Consider the following 16,660-nt stretch of genomic DNA (forward strand, 5'->3'; position numbering starts at 1 on the left):
AAAACGTGAAAAAAGTGAAAGAAATGGTTATGAACGATCGCCGAATCACAATCAGAGAAGTCGCTGATGATGTTGGCATATCAGTTGGTTCATGCCATCAAATTTTTTCGAATGTTTTGGGTATGAAACGTGTGGCAGCAAAATTCGTTCCAAAATTGTTGAATTTCGAACAAAAACAGCGGCGAATGGAAGTTGCTCAGGAGTCGCTAAATGAAGTCAATAACGATGCAGAACTACTAAAACGTATTATAACAGGTGACGAAACATGGGTTTACGGATATGATGTCGAAACTAAGGCTCAATCGTCCCAGTGGAGGCATTCTGGATCGCCAAGACCGACAAAGGCTCGACAAGTGCGGTCGAATGTGAAGGTTATGCTCACTGTGTTCTTCGATTTTAATGGCATAGTGCATTATGAATTCTTGCCACAAGGTCAAACAATCAATAAGCAGTACTACCTACAAGTTCAACGTCGTTTGCGTGAAGCAATCCGAAAAAAACGCCCGGATTTGTGGCAAAACAATTCATGGCTTTTGTACCACGATAATGCGCCTGCTCACACTTCATTGCTTGTTCGAGAATTTTTGGCCAAAAACGAAACTGTAACGATGCCTCAGCCTCCATATTCGCCAGATATGGCTCCATGTGACTTTTTTCTATTTTCAAAAATAAAGAGAACATTAAAAGGCCGTCGTTTTACAAGCATAGATGACATTAAAAGCGAATCGCTGAAAGAGCTAAAAGCTATTACAAAGATCGAGTTTCAAAAGTGTTTCGAGGATTGGAAAAAGCGTTGGCATAAGTGTATTGTATCCGAAGGGGACTACTTTGAAGGCGACAACATTCATGTAGATGAATAAATAAATATTTTTTTCATAAAACGAAAATTCTCGTTATTTTTTGAACACACCTCGTATATCACAGATGTTATTTGCAGACAGAGGAAACCACCAAGTTCTAGCGTGAACAATGCCTTCTGTGACAGCGTCTTTTCCTCATCTTCACTTAAGGCACAAGGATGTCCATGTTTTTTAGTTCTTTTATTATTAACAGTAAAGTTCAAAATTGATCTGGGGACCTTATACATCTTAGTTGCTTTTGAGATGCTCGTCCCATGATTCGTAATTGCTTTACCGGCTTCATTCATTTGATCAACAGTGTATTTTAAAAGATAAGACGATCCCGCCTCACTTACATATTTTTGAACCCTGCTCACTTTACCCTGAAAAATAGGATAATTTAATTAAGATGAGAAAATTTTTTAAATTAAAAATAAGTTCATACTTAAAATGTCACTAAATCTTAAAGCAGTATTTCTGATTACAACCTATAGCTTCAACATCAGAAATTTGTTTCTCAATAAATTACTAGCAGCCTTTTTTTGTACGGAATTCCCTGAAACGTTAATATAATGTTTTTCTAAAATAATTATCGTAGTGCTCGGTTCACCCCATTTTACGGTATGTATTAAAGAAATTGTAAGATTTGCAACGGTAGTCGATTTAATTAATCGATTCGTTTGCGATTCTGCTTCTCGCACGTTAGTTCTAACAATTAAGAGAGAGAGGGGGCGCGCGATCTTTTGAATGAGCAGTTACACCTCAGCTGCTCACGCGAGTTTACCGCCGATTTGTGTTTCGCACTTAGTTTCGCCAAAATAAAGTTTCCTTGGGACAATTACGTGCGTGTGTGCAACGACAATATTGCAGCAGCAAGCAGCGGTGCGGAAGAAGCTGATTGCAGCAGATAAAGGCAGATCGAGGCAGCGCAGCTGATTAATCAAGGGGCAGCGGCAGTTGATATTTTGCATCAACAATTACGGCTGATCATCGTAATTGCACCGAATGGTAGGTGCACCTTCCGTCATTATATGCGAAACAAAATACATTCGGTATTTTGTCTAATCGTGTTAGCGTTATTTTTTGTATTCGCGTCGAGCGTTAGTTCGCGGTAGAATTCGAGTCTTCTCTCTCTCTCTCTTTCTCACCGAACATAGTTAATTGTAAAATCCTATTCGCGTGCGTCAGTCTTTCGGCCCTACAAAGACTGTAGTGATTTTTGTTAATTAAAGTCTGTTAAATTTATTCGCCGTTTTCGTCATTTAATTTTCCTAGTAGCTTAAGTAATTGAAAAAGGCTTAGGTTTTAATCCAATTACGTCTAAGGGATTAAGAAGATTAGGAGTAAAGTCGCTCACACTTAAAACTCATCGAGTGTCACAAGACACGTAACTTAAGGTGAGTTCAAATCCGTTTGATAGAAGACAACTAGAATAAATCATCTGACGTTAGGGTGAATACACGTACTATCATACGTGTTTAACGGAGCGGCGGTTTGCTCTGCATCGTGGGAGTTTGTTCTTAAATAAATTTTCCATTTTTCAGATAACCTCCTCCGTCACAGATTTCAAATAGAATCGATAAAAATTAATTCACAATTATAACTGAAAAAAGAAATAATTTATTTTATAAGCCAATATTGGAAATATAAAAATTTATTTAACGAAGTTATGAACATTTTAGGAAATTTAATTTGCTGTTGATTATTTTTTATTAAGGGAAAAAAGCTAATAAAAGGAAAGTATCGTATTGTTCATAATTTTATTTATAAATATGCGAAAGGAGTTTCTTTATTCAAGTCAAATTTGCATTACAATATTTTAAAAATATTTCCAATTAGCAAAAAGAAATAATGTATTTTTACGTTGTTACCAACAACAGTAAATTATTCCACTCATTAACATTATATGTATTGCTAATCAAATTACATTGTTTGTTAATATAAAAATACGAAGTTAAATATTATTAAGCATATTAAATTTAAACATGAACACCAAAACAGATTTTCAGCAAGAGACAGTTGTAACTACAATACTCAACTTACAATGTCAATAACTTTTATATTTATAAGTATATGTACACAATAGGTATTGCTGAAAATTGTTACGTGTTTATATTTTACTTTATGTAAAGTTTTTTTATTGTACTGCTACTGCAGTGTAGAGAGTGATATATCAAACATGCTTTTCTCATATCTCTCTTTGTCCCTAAGCAAGACACAATTTATCTAACGTTATTTCTTTATTGTGTTAAATATTAAGTAGGTATAAGATATACTTGAAATTGGAATTTTATTACTAATTTTATTATTATTTAATTTTAGTATTTTGTTAGGTCTTTTGTTCAAATTTTTTAAGTATTAAATATGACGATTGTAAAAAAATTTTTTAATACACATACTTTGTTTTATCTTTGTCAAATCATTCCTCATAGCTTTGTAATGCGATACATTACAAGGCTTTGCCTGAGAGTATTGCATTATTTGCAACACCTCAGGAAAGCCACTCCCGTTCCTTGCCGACCCGTAACCAGCCGTATAATTATAATCTATGTGTGCCCTAATTCGAACATGAATTCCTTTCCATATCCGTTCACCCAAACTTGAGAAAACGACGTAACAAGTTGGAAAATGCGATCCGACGGATGACTGAAAAAATGAAGCGTACGAGGAGGCAAAAGAGAGCGCACGCGCACCTACACTCTCGAGCACGTGTTGTTGGCTAAAACGAAAAACACCAAAACTTGACTGAGAAGTGCAGCGGAAATGCATGATAGCGGTATATGCAGATCCGTTACACTTCCCAACACTGACACAAACACTCCCGAGATGCTGGCATACTTGGGGCGAACGGAAAGTCGTCGATGAAGCGGCAGCCGGCAATCAGCTGTGTCAGGCAGCTGCGTACCATCGGCGACATCCTAAGTGCCACACACACTGATACTGCGGCCGATCATTGACAATACTCGGAAACACACACACACCACATCCGGACACACACGAGTATCGCACAACCGAAGGGGAGCGCTCCAGGAGGCGCTTCGGAGACCGACAACAGAGCATGAGGTTGACACGCGGGAGCGAAGACGGCCATCTTGAACAGCGGTACAGACTAAATGAGAGTGAGCGAGACAGACTAAGCGAGAGCGAGTGAGACAGACCATACGAAGCGAGCGAACTAAAATAAGTATTATATAGATTCAAGTGTAAATGCGGTGATGGTGGCGCTACGAAAATAAGACCGTCTTACAATTATATTATTACTACAAATAATTTGTAGTAATAACAGTACATGTAATATATTACGAGAGGGGGTCAATAAGTCTTTACAAAAAGAAGGAAAAAAAAGTTTTGCGTATGTAATTTTTTTTTATTTTTCAACATGTTCTCCTTGAAGGTCGACATTTTATTAAGCGGTCTTCCAGTTTTTTTAAGCCATCAGAAAAATATGATTTCTGAAAACCCTCAAAATAGGCATTTGTTTCGGCGATAACTTCTTCATGCGACGTGAATCGTTGTCCGGCAAGCCATTTTTCGAGGTTAAAAAATAAGAAAAAGTCACTGGGAGCCAAATCAGGCGAATATGGTGGATGGTCAATTAATTCGAACTTTAAATCGTTAATTTTTGCCATAGAAACTGCACACGTGTGAACTCGAACATTGTCTTGAAGAAAGAGGCATTTTTTTTGTTCAAGTGCGGACGTTTTTCTCTGATTTTTTCTTTCAGCTAACCTAATAATGACGCATAATATTGTCCAGTGATCGTCTGGCCCTTTTTCAAGTAGTCGATGTTGATGATTCCATACTCATCTCAGAAAACCGTGGCCATAATCTTGCCAACTGACTGTCTTTGCCTTCTTTGGGGCTGGTTCTCCTGCTGTAATCCATTGTTTGGACTGTTCTTTGGTTTGAGAAGTGTAGTGATGTACCCATGTTTCGTTTACAGTTGCGAGTCGACGCTAAAAGTCTTCGGGATTACGACGTATACGTGCCAAAAGAGCCTCAGAGGTGACCATGCGGGTTCGTTTGTTTTCAACAGTGAGCAAACGCGGCACCCATCTTGCTGGTATTTTTTTCATCCTCAATTTTTCATGCAAAATTTAAATTATTGTACCCTTTGATACCCCTGTGACCTCAACTAATTCTCGCAATTTTAATCTTCTATCACTCAACACCTTATCGTGGATTTTGTTGACCATTTCGGGCGTACTCACTTCTACGGGACGTCCTGAACAAGGTTCATCTTTTGTTATAGTATGGCCGCGTTTAAATTTATTTACCCAATTATAAACAGACTTAAACGCAGGGGCAGACTTGCTATGAACGGCGTTCAATTCAACTGTGATTTCTTTTGGTGTACGGCCTTTTAAATGAAAATGTTTTATCACCGCTCGAAACTCTGTTTTTTTCCATTTTTCAAATAAACCAATAACTTTTGTTTTAACGAATGCTAACAAAAAACGACTTAATGAATCGAGCTGAAGCTTTGTAGGATATCTAGTCAGTAGTATTGCTTGCCAAAAACATCATAATTTAAGCGTGACAAGCACCATTTCTTGGATTTTGTAAAGACTTATTGACTTCCCCTCGTAAAATATAAAATTAGAAATACTTTTATGCGGCCGCTATCACCCTTTAAATGTATTAATAAGCGACAAGCCATCTGACAAATTAAATTAATAACTTGATTGATGAAATTCGATACTCTGACGAAACTCGCTGGTGACGTCACGACCAATAAGCGAATTAGAATAAAATTTGATTTCCGTCCGCATCGAAAAATAAATAAGAGTAAGGGTAGATCTTTCTCATCAATCAATGTTAGCCGACTTAGTGAGGGGTGAAATAGGGTAAATAGCGACGAAAGTAGGAAATAAAATGAGGACGCTATACTTTTCTAATTTACATATTGGCCAATGATGAAATATTCGGAGGGCGCTACTGATATCCGTATTAGCATATCGGCCTACAATAGGATTTCTTCTATGAAAGAGGAAAGGAAAGATCATCTTTGACCGCGAAAAGCCGTTTCTTGTCCATTTTGCCGCTGATAGCTAGATTAGAAGGAAGCAATTGTGCCAGATTCGTTGCCGTAGTTTCGCTTGTCGAGTTCTTCAGAGGAAATCTGTAAGTAGGCAAAGTGCCACTCACTAAAATTAATTGTGAAGTACGGTGCATGATTTGTCTCGGGCGAATAATACCGTGGCGACGCGTGGATCCGTCGACGCCGGGAATTTATTGCTCCGATCGAGTCGCGTTGATCATTCACCATTTCTCCGAATTTGTCGTGAGTGCTAGGATCAAAACGAAAGGGAATTTAGTTAGTGAAATAGAAAATTACGGTTACGAATTCAGGGATCGAAAGTGTTAGACCGTCGCAGATTTAATCGGCCGGACGTGTGGATCTGTCTCGCCGCGCATTAAGTCGTATCAAGTCGTATCGATCATCCGCTATTCAACCCGTAATTGTAGTTGTATTTTAAAAGAAATAAAAGTCAAGTGTGATCGATTTTTCTTAATTTTACGTCTCGTTACCCTCCCTTCCCTACATGCTGATATTATTTTCAGCCGCCAACGATTAATAACGAGAAGTACTTGATTGCCATTTCCGGTTCCGACATTAGGTAACTTACGCGCGAAATCGAACGAATCTCCGACCTGAGATGAGGAGTCGTAACTTGAGCTACCGGCACTTCAAGGACTCGAGAAGACGAATAAATTGACAATTGTTGGAAACCAACGGCCTGATACCAAGGAAGTCGATGTGTCAACATCTACCTTCCCAATTTGCGTAGTCACACCGTGGGCGAACAGATATACGCCGCTATATTCTGGCCCTACCCCCAACGATCGCCCTAATTTAGGTACGGCGGTCTGGCGCCCTTATCATTAGTCGCGGAAAAAGGGTCAATCAGGCCTTGTGGCGGAAGTATTTCGAGTGCGCGTCTGAAACCGCCCGAAATTCCCCGCCACAGCTTTATCATCAGTTAGGTGGTTAACTAATGGATTGATTTACTGGTCATTCACTACCATAGCAGATGCCTGTAACGCAAACAATTTTTTTTTATTCAAAAGGAATGAATATCGTGGTAACATAACCTTTACGCCATGTGCATTTTACATTTAAAGCATTAGACAAAAGCATATCAATGAATATTAAAAATATATATTTTACATAAGCTAGTAATATTTACATAATATCACTCCTTCAAAAAATTGTTACTCCAACAAAAATTAATAAAGAAGCTAATGGATTTTACTACGTGTTTTTTAATGGGCACTCACATCAGTGGCACGAGGTACGACGACTGATGTCGACTGGAATAATAGCCAGTAGGAAGGTATAGAGAAAAACTATAGCTATAGCGCGACATCTATAATTTGTCGTACACACACAGTTACATTGCACACAATTTTGTCGCATATTATTTAAAAATTTCCTTTGATTTGATTAGAAAATAGTATTCGGGACTAGTAATGAATTCTATTCAAGCCTAATCTTATTATTCTAAAAATTATGCTTAATATAAACTAATAACGACTGAATATTTACTTTTAATGATTCAACATTTGGATTTTCGCTCCCTTTTTGCTTCAATCTAATTAGAGTTCAGTCTATAATCTGGATTGAACCAATCACATCAGGAATAAACTGGCTTCACTTTCAGTCCATCACTTTTTTATAAGAGGATATAAAAGATGGTAGGTAGGCTTCAAAATCATAAGATTTGCAACAAAAATGGTACTTATCCTAATAGTCGGTAATAGTGAAAACGTAGAAGATAGGTTTAGTAATCCAACAATTCCGGATTCAATTTCGATTCTCAATTCGAAATTGATTCTCGATTAACGTAAATTTTTTTAATAATTACATAACATATTCTTTAACATCTAATTGTAAGTAATATTTATTGTAATAGTATATAAATAGCGGAAAGAAAAAAATTCACATTTTTAACTAGATCTTTAGTGCGATACATATATTTCTTTACGTATATGCATATCAGACCTTAAATATTACTAAAATAAATAAATCTAATTCGCACTTATTAAAATTCTGTGTAAAAATAATTACATGTTTGATTTATAGATTATTATTCGCCAACAAGTGCCCAAATAAATTTAAGAGGAACTGGCGGAAATAATGTGACGAACACTTCGCAGCATCTACCGGGATCGCTAAGCAACACACAAGGAGCTGCGATCGTTCCTCAAGGAACTCTTCAACAACAAGCTCCACAAGCCACGCAGACTATACATGGAATGAATGTGACATTGCCTCAAACAGGTAATTTCTTTTTTGAATAACATAATCGAATGATTCTTGATTTTATTTTTAATATTTATTTACAGATGTTTATCCTAGCTTCAACAATACCTTCAACAATAATATGTCAACAAAATCAAAAAGGCAAAGATCTAAAGCTATCACGGATATTGTTAATCCAGATACCGGTAAAAATATAAGTGCAGAAATTTATGAAGAAGAGCATGGGTTTCTAAGTGCCGATTTGAATCAGAAAGCTAGTCCGCAAACTGTGGTAATTTGAATAATTTTAATTAATTCTTTTTATTGAAAATTTTAAGATGTTCTAGTTTGAAATTCCCTTTGACATTATAGCATTTTGAAATTGTAGTTGTCAAAGTTGCATCTTAAGTTTTGTTTGCACAATCTAGACAAATATGGCGAACATGCACGCTGGTCATAGAAAAATAGAGAAGAAAATAAAGTAACTTTCATATCTAGCCGTTTATAAAGTTGGGGTAATCTTTTTGCTTGAATGTTTACGTGAAGTAATTGCTATGGTTGCCTTTGCTCCACCTCTACTTACCATTAACTTTTTTATAATCCGCAGTAACCTTGAAACGGGTAGGTAGGCACTCTCATACTAGCCATCCTTTTCAATAATTAAGTCATCGCTATTAATAAGGGCATGCAAACTCGAGTCTGTGCTTTTATTGGCGGCAAAGATCTGAAATTCTATCAATAATATGTCATAGTTTTCAGGCCCTTGAGGTATTTGTCGGCTCGACACATTACAACGTGAGGTATATAGGGAACGTATACGTCCATAACTAGCAAATATACGCACAATTTCACAATGTATTACTTAATTACACATACTTATTAGCTCGCAATATGTTATATCTGAATTCTGTACATACTGATTGTAAGTTTTACAAAACGATATGACTAAACGAGAGAAAATTATTAACATTTCTATTTTTCCTTTGGTAATAATATTCACTGAAAATTGGTATTATTTTTGCAATGAAATTATTTAATAACTTTTGCTGAAATTATTAAGATAGTTGATTTTTCATATCGAGTTTTAGCTAATATTTATTTTCATCCAACTGTATTTTTTAAATTTTTGATAAACAGCTATCTGATTTCTCAATTTACGAATTACGAATTTATCTACACAGTATCATTTATCTTCTCTTTGCAAATACCAAAGCTCGTTTTAAGCACGTGACGGTTTTTTATATCGTTTCATGTTTCGCAACATCTTTTTCTAAATCACTCTGGCTGTCGTTTACTTCAATGACACCATGCGTAAAATCATGTTTAGTAGTGTTGAGCGATATATTGCTATTTAATTCAAAACTGCCATCACTTATGGTACTTGTTATACTACTATAGTTAGAAATATGATTACATTTAGAATTGCGTTTACGAATAATAACACTTTCGGTGATTTTACGAGCTGCGTTTGATTTCGCTATTCAAGATATGGAATATTGCTATCACTGTGAACAATGTCATTATTGCATACACTTGCAATTGAATTATGAAAACTATCTGATTTATTTCTATCACTAGCATAACAATTTGTTTTTCTGACTTATTCATGAATAACTTTCAGTCAATTTTTGTTATTTTCAATTTTCTCATTTGCTATTTTTCTTTTTAATCGGACTGCTTCTCTTTTTAGTTTTACTTTTCATTGTACACTTATTTCTCCATCATTTTCATCAATTATTACAAAACATTCCATAAAAATAACACGATATAACAAAATTAGGTTTAAAAAAATTAATGTGTGCACGTAAATTACCCATAAACATACTGATTTAGAAAACATAGGTATTGTTCGCATTAAGATAGCTGTTTCCTAAACCCAAAAACTTGAGATCATCATGCAACTTGGAGATGCTGTTCCTTAAATAACAACAAATTCCCTGCCGAAATTCCAACTCCTGTCAACATTGAAAATTTTCAGAACGAGCCTCTTAAAGTTGACTTGTTTAACATGGGCTCTTATGGGACTGCTATCGATTTCTGTTGCACAAAAATTAATATCTCAACACAAATAAACTGGATAATCACTTAAAAAATTGAGAACGTAAAGTTAAAATGATAAGGATCTTAATAGTATTTTTGTAATTGGGGGTCAACGCGCATTTTCAAGAGATATTCAAGGTATAAAGTTGTTGCAGTTACCTTTCGGACATAACATCTGGTTGTGCTTATATGCTCCTGGTGTGAGCGCAATTCAAATACAAGTGAGGTTGGAATACTAAACACTAGTTTTTCAATAAATTGTTATTTATTTCTCTTGTGTGATGATTCCAAAACACTATTTAATAATAATCATAATAACATCAGTCGTTTTACTAAAATTTGAATAACAAAGGACCACAAAATGCAACCTAAAAAAGACAAAGAAACCACTTCCATAGCTTTATGTTTTTGGATGCGCTGAATCCGAATCTAACGTCCGTTTGACTCCAGCACGTCAGGTTCAAGGGAATTTGAAGGTCAAATTTCTATTTTACGATCAATCTCATTTTTGACTTTAACTTCGGAAAGAACGGTCACTTTACAGTCAGATAGGATGGTATACTTTTATTAACATGATACTTGAAGGTCATATGAAGGTCAAATTCTGGGAGTACAGTACAGGCAAAATAGACGAAACTATCCATGCTCTACCATATTTACATATTTCATATATTTTAACGAACTACTACCGATGCTGATCTCCGTTTGACCTCATCATCTCAGGTTCAAGGTCATCTGAAGGTTATTGATAAATCATTAATAAAGTCACTTTATTGTAACTTGACTGTGCTACGATCTAATCGTTTTAGCTTATAATAATTTGACTACGAGAGAAATTAGCCTGAAGAGGTCAGCAAATGTGCTGACGAAACGTTGCTGAATATAATTAAAATTAAGTGATTTTCCATCTATCACTATTTCCCTTCTTTCCATCATTACAAAATTTATCATTTAAAAAATCATAAGGGAATCAAGACAGTATGTTACGTTGGGCTTGTTTGTGTATATATCTACGGCTATTTCAGCCTCCATTGATTTAGCAGAATTTTTATAATTTTGCCTGCAATCGTGTTCATTCTTTCAAAATCCAAGCTTACATTTTCGGCAGTCTTTACACCGAATACTCACAGATAACACTTTACCAGAGTAATGACCAAACAAATGATCTAATGGAATAAGTATTGTGTAAATTGCATATTCTATCCAATAAGTCCTTCAAAAAAATGTCTTACCACTCAAACTGTTATACGAGCGACCATTCCCTTGTTTTTGCCAACTGGCATCGAATGGTGATTTCAACTTAACAGGTAGAAGTTGTGATGCATTCTCACAATTTTCATCCAATCTAAAATAAAAATTTTTATTCTAGAGATAGGAGGTCATTCCTGCAATACTATATTGAGTACAAAACATATATTTTCAATAATTTTGTTTTTTATTAAGTTAAATAGTATAATTGTAGAAAGGATATGTAAATAGAAATGTTCATAGTGTACATAAAAATCAAATCTAAGCTTTGTAATATCAATAACTGCTGTGTTAACTTAAACACTATTTAGGATTATATTAGATAAAAAAATAAAATTATATCATATAAAATAAAAATAAAAATTTTATTTAGTACGAAATATGAAGTAATATCCAAACTGATTACTAAATATTAAAATATGATTTTTCCAATGTGTCACTTTCTCATGAATATTTTCAAGTTTATGCACGTTTTACCTTGGTACAATGATGTATCTACGTCATTTATTCAGACCCAGTAACTATTGAAGAATATTTTAAATTTCTGTTGTAAAAAGGAATTTGTACATATTTTTTAAATAAATTGTATAATAAGAAAATTTTGAAATATAGCAAAATAAATAAATAAAAATTTTTATAAAATATAAAAACTCGATTTTTTTGTTATATTTTGGTTAATGACGGGCATGTGGATCAGATCGATATTTTTTAAGAGAATAGTATCAAATATAGATTGATATAATAAGTGATGATTTTCTTTTGATGATTTCCTTTTTCTTGCTGAAGAGTTGCAACTACGGTACAGACTAACTAAATTCACATTAAGGGGTTCTGACAATCACCGAATCTTATAACATTATCATATATAGCAGACAGGGAGAGCGAGAGACTTTAAACTAATTTCTTAGTAGTATAGCAATGTATGTTCTGGGCCACCTTGCGGGGGGTCCCTGGCCTAACACTTCCGTGCTAATTATTATTGTTAATTATTATTTTTATTGTTATTATTATTGTTAATAATTATTTATATTTTTTAAAGAAGGTAGTCCCTAGTGACTATAGTGCTTTCTATCTCATTTATTGAAATGTATTTTCAATAGTTATAAATATTATTAATAATTATAACGGCCGGGGCCGTTTTCGCGGAAGATTGTCCGCGCACGAGGCCGAGCATGGCCAAGCGGGCAAGCGAGCGAGGAGTGAAGAGAGAGAGACAGAGCGAGACTAGCGTGCCTAGCGGTAGAGTGGGGGGAGAAAACGATTTTTCGGACACTGAGACTTAGACCGGCGAGCTCTAAGGATTGTCACGTGCGCGTGCGAACGGAAGAAAAAGGAAAGCGACCGGTAAAAACAAAAGTGAAAGTGCGCAGGAGGTGAAGATCATCCCCGAGGATCGCCGGAGCCTGTGGATCGTCATCTTGAGTGGGCGATTACTAGTGGCAGAACTTGCCCGCCCGAGCAAGGGCGATAACGCGGGCGACTAGCGAGGGGTAGTCTGTCTGCAGCAGCTACTTCACGGTGAGTTTCGTTGCGTTTGTAAGCGATTATTTAGCGTGCGATAGTTGCGCGAGCGAGCGTCTCTCTCTCTAAAATAAGATACAAAGCAAAATCTCGGCACGCGATATTGTGTATAAGATTTGCCTAAAGGAATAAAGCCCGATTTGACCTTCTCAAGTGTTGTCGTTGTGTTGGACGTACCCAGGAAGGCACCCTTGTCCCTTCCCACGCCCGTGATTAGAACTCACGCACGCTCTCGTGCTTAGCCGTGCTTTCGCGATCCCTTTTCAGGGCAGCGCGTGCCCGCCCGTATTCGGCGGAACGCCAGGAAGCGGCTAGCTGATCGGGGCGGCGGTGAGCCCCGCACCGAATAGCGAAAATAAAATCCTTAACGGGCCGCGAGAACAATTTGATTATTTTTCCAGGCCGTTACATAATTTAATTGTTAAATTGAAAATGAATAGAAAGGGTTAATTGAAAAAAAATGAAGAGATAGATCGGGAAATCGAACCAGCGTCCTCTGAGTTGGCAGGCTAGCGTTCTACCACTGCCACATGTACCTTAGAAATTGTTTATCGTGTATATTAGCTATGCACATTTGGTATAGGGCCCGAGCGTGTGGAATAGGAGTGGAGTACTGTTTAGCTATCTAGCTAGTTCTAGCTCGGCGTGGCTTGTTGGCTTATTTAACTAATTGTAGTTATTTAAATAATTATATATTTCAATTATTTTATTGTTTTTATTTATTAGTTTTAATTACACATTGAGTAAAGTACACTTTGTCTATAATTTTTCTGTTCAGTATTCGACAGCTATTTTAAAATATTCAGTTGAATTTTTATAATCATCTGTAAATCTTTCGACTGTATCAATTACTTCTGATTCTGTTGGTTTTTCCCTTTCTATCATCCATTCGTATATCTTTTCGGTATATAACGTAGCATAGATTATACTGTTTTGACTATGATATATACAAGATGGTTTAAATTCAGGTCTTAAGTCTTCTAATCGGGGAAATTTCATTTCAGTTTCGATATCTAAAATTTTTCTGTGATTGAAATAAATAAATAGTTAAATTCAAATTTAGGTTATTATTACGTTAAGATATACGTTATTGAAACATACTTTTCAGGAATAATTTTTTGAATCCTTTGCTTTTTTTGTAATCCTTTTACATAAATATCTCTACAATTATGTAAATGATTACGCATACCACGACTTATAATACGACATTAAAAGTTGTATGATATTATACCATTTTTGCATAATATACATACAGAATTTCAAACATTAAATATTACAAATAAATTCAATATTCATTAAAAATAACAAAATTAATAAATAAATACCATGATACATTTCCAGCCATTTATTAATAGTTTGATTGTCGATAGAAAGTTTGAGTCAATGATACGGAGGTTTGAAGAATAGTATTGTAGGCCTAGTGTCACGACATACTGGTAAATAAGCGAACTGTTTACAAATAAAAACATTTTCAGAACTCTGAAAGCCTTGCATATCTAAAATATAGTCCATTTTGTAGTATCTATCCAATTTTTCTTTACGATATGTGAACTACATCGTATTTCTAAGCAACAATTATTATGTTTTTCCATTTACAAGTCTATATAAATCTCTTTCAAAAAATATTTTATGTATATCTCATATATAGAAACATTTGTTGAAATCTTATTACCAATTGAAAGATTCGAACATAAATGATTATTAGATAGAGAAATCTAGCAATTAATGCTATAGATGCACTTAAGGAATTTATGAAACGGTCTGATTTAAATAGAGCAATTCAACAAAGATGTCAAACTTGTGCTTTTCATTTGAATTCTCTCGAAGTCAATTTGTGTAAATCTATAAAAGTTGCTGAATGTATAGAGCCATTAGATACCATTCCGAATAAAATTCAAGGAGATGGAGTTATTTGGAGACCAATTCATTCAACATTTGAAAATCGTATTAGTACAGCATGCATAGTTAATCAATACCACTTAGACATAAAGTCTAATTACTGCAAACCAACTCTTACAAATTCAAATACCTCAATCTCTAGTTATTAATAATGCCGTAACCTTTAGAGGACGGGGATTTGAAATTTTTAACTGCTCAATATTTTATATAGAAAACGCATATGTGAGTCTAATATCAGAGAATACTCATATGTCAAGTGGTGATCGATAGTTGAGCCACTATAATGGCTTTCCCGTCCTCTAAAGGTTAAAGGTAAATACAGAAATGGTAGCATAATTTATTATAAAGAAAAAACAAGAAGAAAAAATATTCAAGTTAAGTATTTCAATATTGAAAATGTTTGCATTTACAAGACCACTGACTTTAATTTAAGGGTGGGTCAATAAGTCCTTAGAAAAAGATAGAAAAACAATTTTTTTGTTAGATTTTTGTTATTTTTCAACATAATCTTCTTTTAGCTCGATACACTTTTCCAGGCGCCCTTCAAGTTTTTTTTAGCCATCAGAAAAAAATAATTTTGGAAGTTCCTCAAAATAGCCTTTTGTTTCTGTTCTTACCTCCTCGTTCGAGATAAATTGTTGTCCGGCAAGCTACATTTTTAGGTTTGGGAATAAAAAAGTCACTAGGGGCCAAACCTGGTGAATACGGTGGATGGTCTACTAATTCGAACTTCAATTCATTGATTTTAGCCATTGAAACTAAGCAAGTCTGCACTCGTGCATTGTCTTGATAAAACAGAATTTATTTTGTTCAAATGAGGACGTTTTTTCTTTATTTTCTCGCTTAACCGGTCCAACAACGACGCATAATACTCTCCGGTGATTGTTTGTTCTTTTTCTAAATAGTGGACGAAGATAATTTCACGCGCATCCCAAAAAACAGTGGCATAATCTTGCTGGCCGATTTCACTATCTTCGCCTTCTTTCGAGCTAGTTGACCTTTCACAATTCACTGTTTTCACTGCTCCTTCGTCTTACGAGTGTAGTGGTGTATCCACGTTTCGTCTACAGTTATGAATCGATGCAGAAAGTCGTCCGGATTACGGTGGATGTGCGTCAAGAGGGCCACAGCGGTCACCACTCGGCTGCATCTGTTCTCGACAGAGAGCAAACGCGGCACCTATCTTGCCGACATTTTTCTCATGTCCAATTTCTCATGCAAAATAGATTTGAACGATGTTCATCTGCAGTCGATGTACGGCCACGTTTAAATTCATTTACTCAACTATTTCAAATATAGGGGCAGATACACCATAAACTACATCTAACTCACTTTTGATTTCTTTTGGAAATCTTGATTTGGCTGAAACTTTGGCAGTACTCTATTTAATAATGACGCTTGCTTGTGCAACATAAGTTAAAATGTTTTGAGCGCTATCTCTTGGATTATCTAAGGACTTTTCAATCCATCCTCGTAGATGGTTGGAAAATAGTGTAAATGACATTATAGTTAAGAATATAGAAGAATTTCAAGAAAGAGGCTCAGGTTGGTCATTAAATACTATTGTTAGGTTTACTATTAATATAAATAAGTACAATTCTCTTAAACCATGCTCATATATTCGATTAACAATAAGCTTAAACAATAGAAAAGCATGTATTAATGTTCAAAATAGATAATGAATGTTTTTTCATCCAGTTAAGGAACATAGTTATTAGAGTAAATAAGTATAAGCCTTTTGAAAAAGAATTGAATTTTGATGGTATAAACTTTCCAGTAATAACTAAAAATATTCCTAAATTTGAAAATTTAAATAGTATATCAATCAATTTCAAAATTAACTCAACACGTCTACTTACTCTTAATA

At 35.0% G+C, this 16,660-nt stretch overlaps 1 protein-coding gene across 3 annotated transcripts in view; it reads left to right on the top strand.

Moving 5' to 3' along the window:
* Nucleotides 1–16,660, top strand: part of LOC131675580 (eukaryotic translation initiation factor 4 gamma 3-like) — a 795,898-nt gene that overhangs the window by 192,362 nt on the left and 586,876 nt on the right. For all 3 annotated transcript variants that reach the window (XM_058954612.1, XM_058954614.1, XM_058954613.1), the window contains 2 exons: nucleotides 7,927–8,124; nucleotides 8,190–8,377. In XM_058954612.1, coding sequence (XP_058810595.1) covers nucleotides 7,927–8,124; nucleotides 8,190–8,377 — 386 coding nt within the window. The remainder of the gene's footprint in view (nucleotides 1–7,926; nucleotides 8,125–8,189; nucleotides 8,378–16,660) is intronic.

The sequence above is a fragment of the Phymastichus coffea genome, unplaced genomic scaffold, assembly GCF_024137745.1.
Source record: "Phymastichus coffea isolate CEN01 unplaced genomic scaffold, Cenicafe_Pcof_1.1 PCOF00026, whole genome shotgun sequence".
NCBI lineage: Eukaryota > Metazoa > Arthropoda > Insecta > Hymenoptera > Eulophidae > Phymastichus > Phymastichus coffea.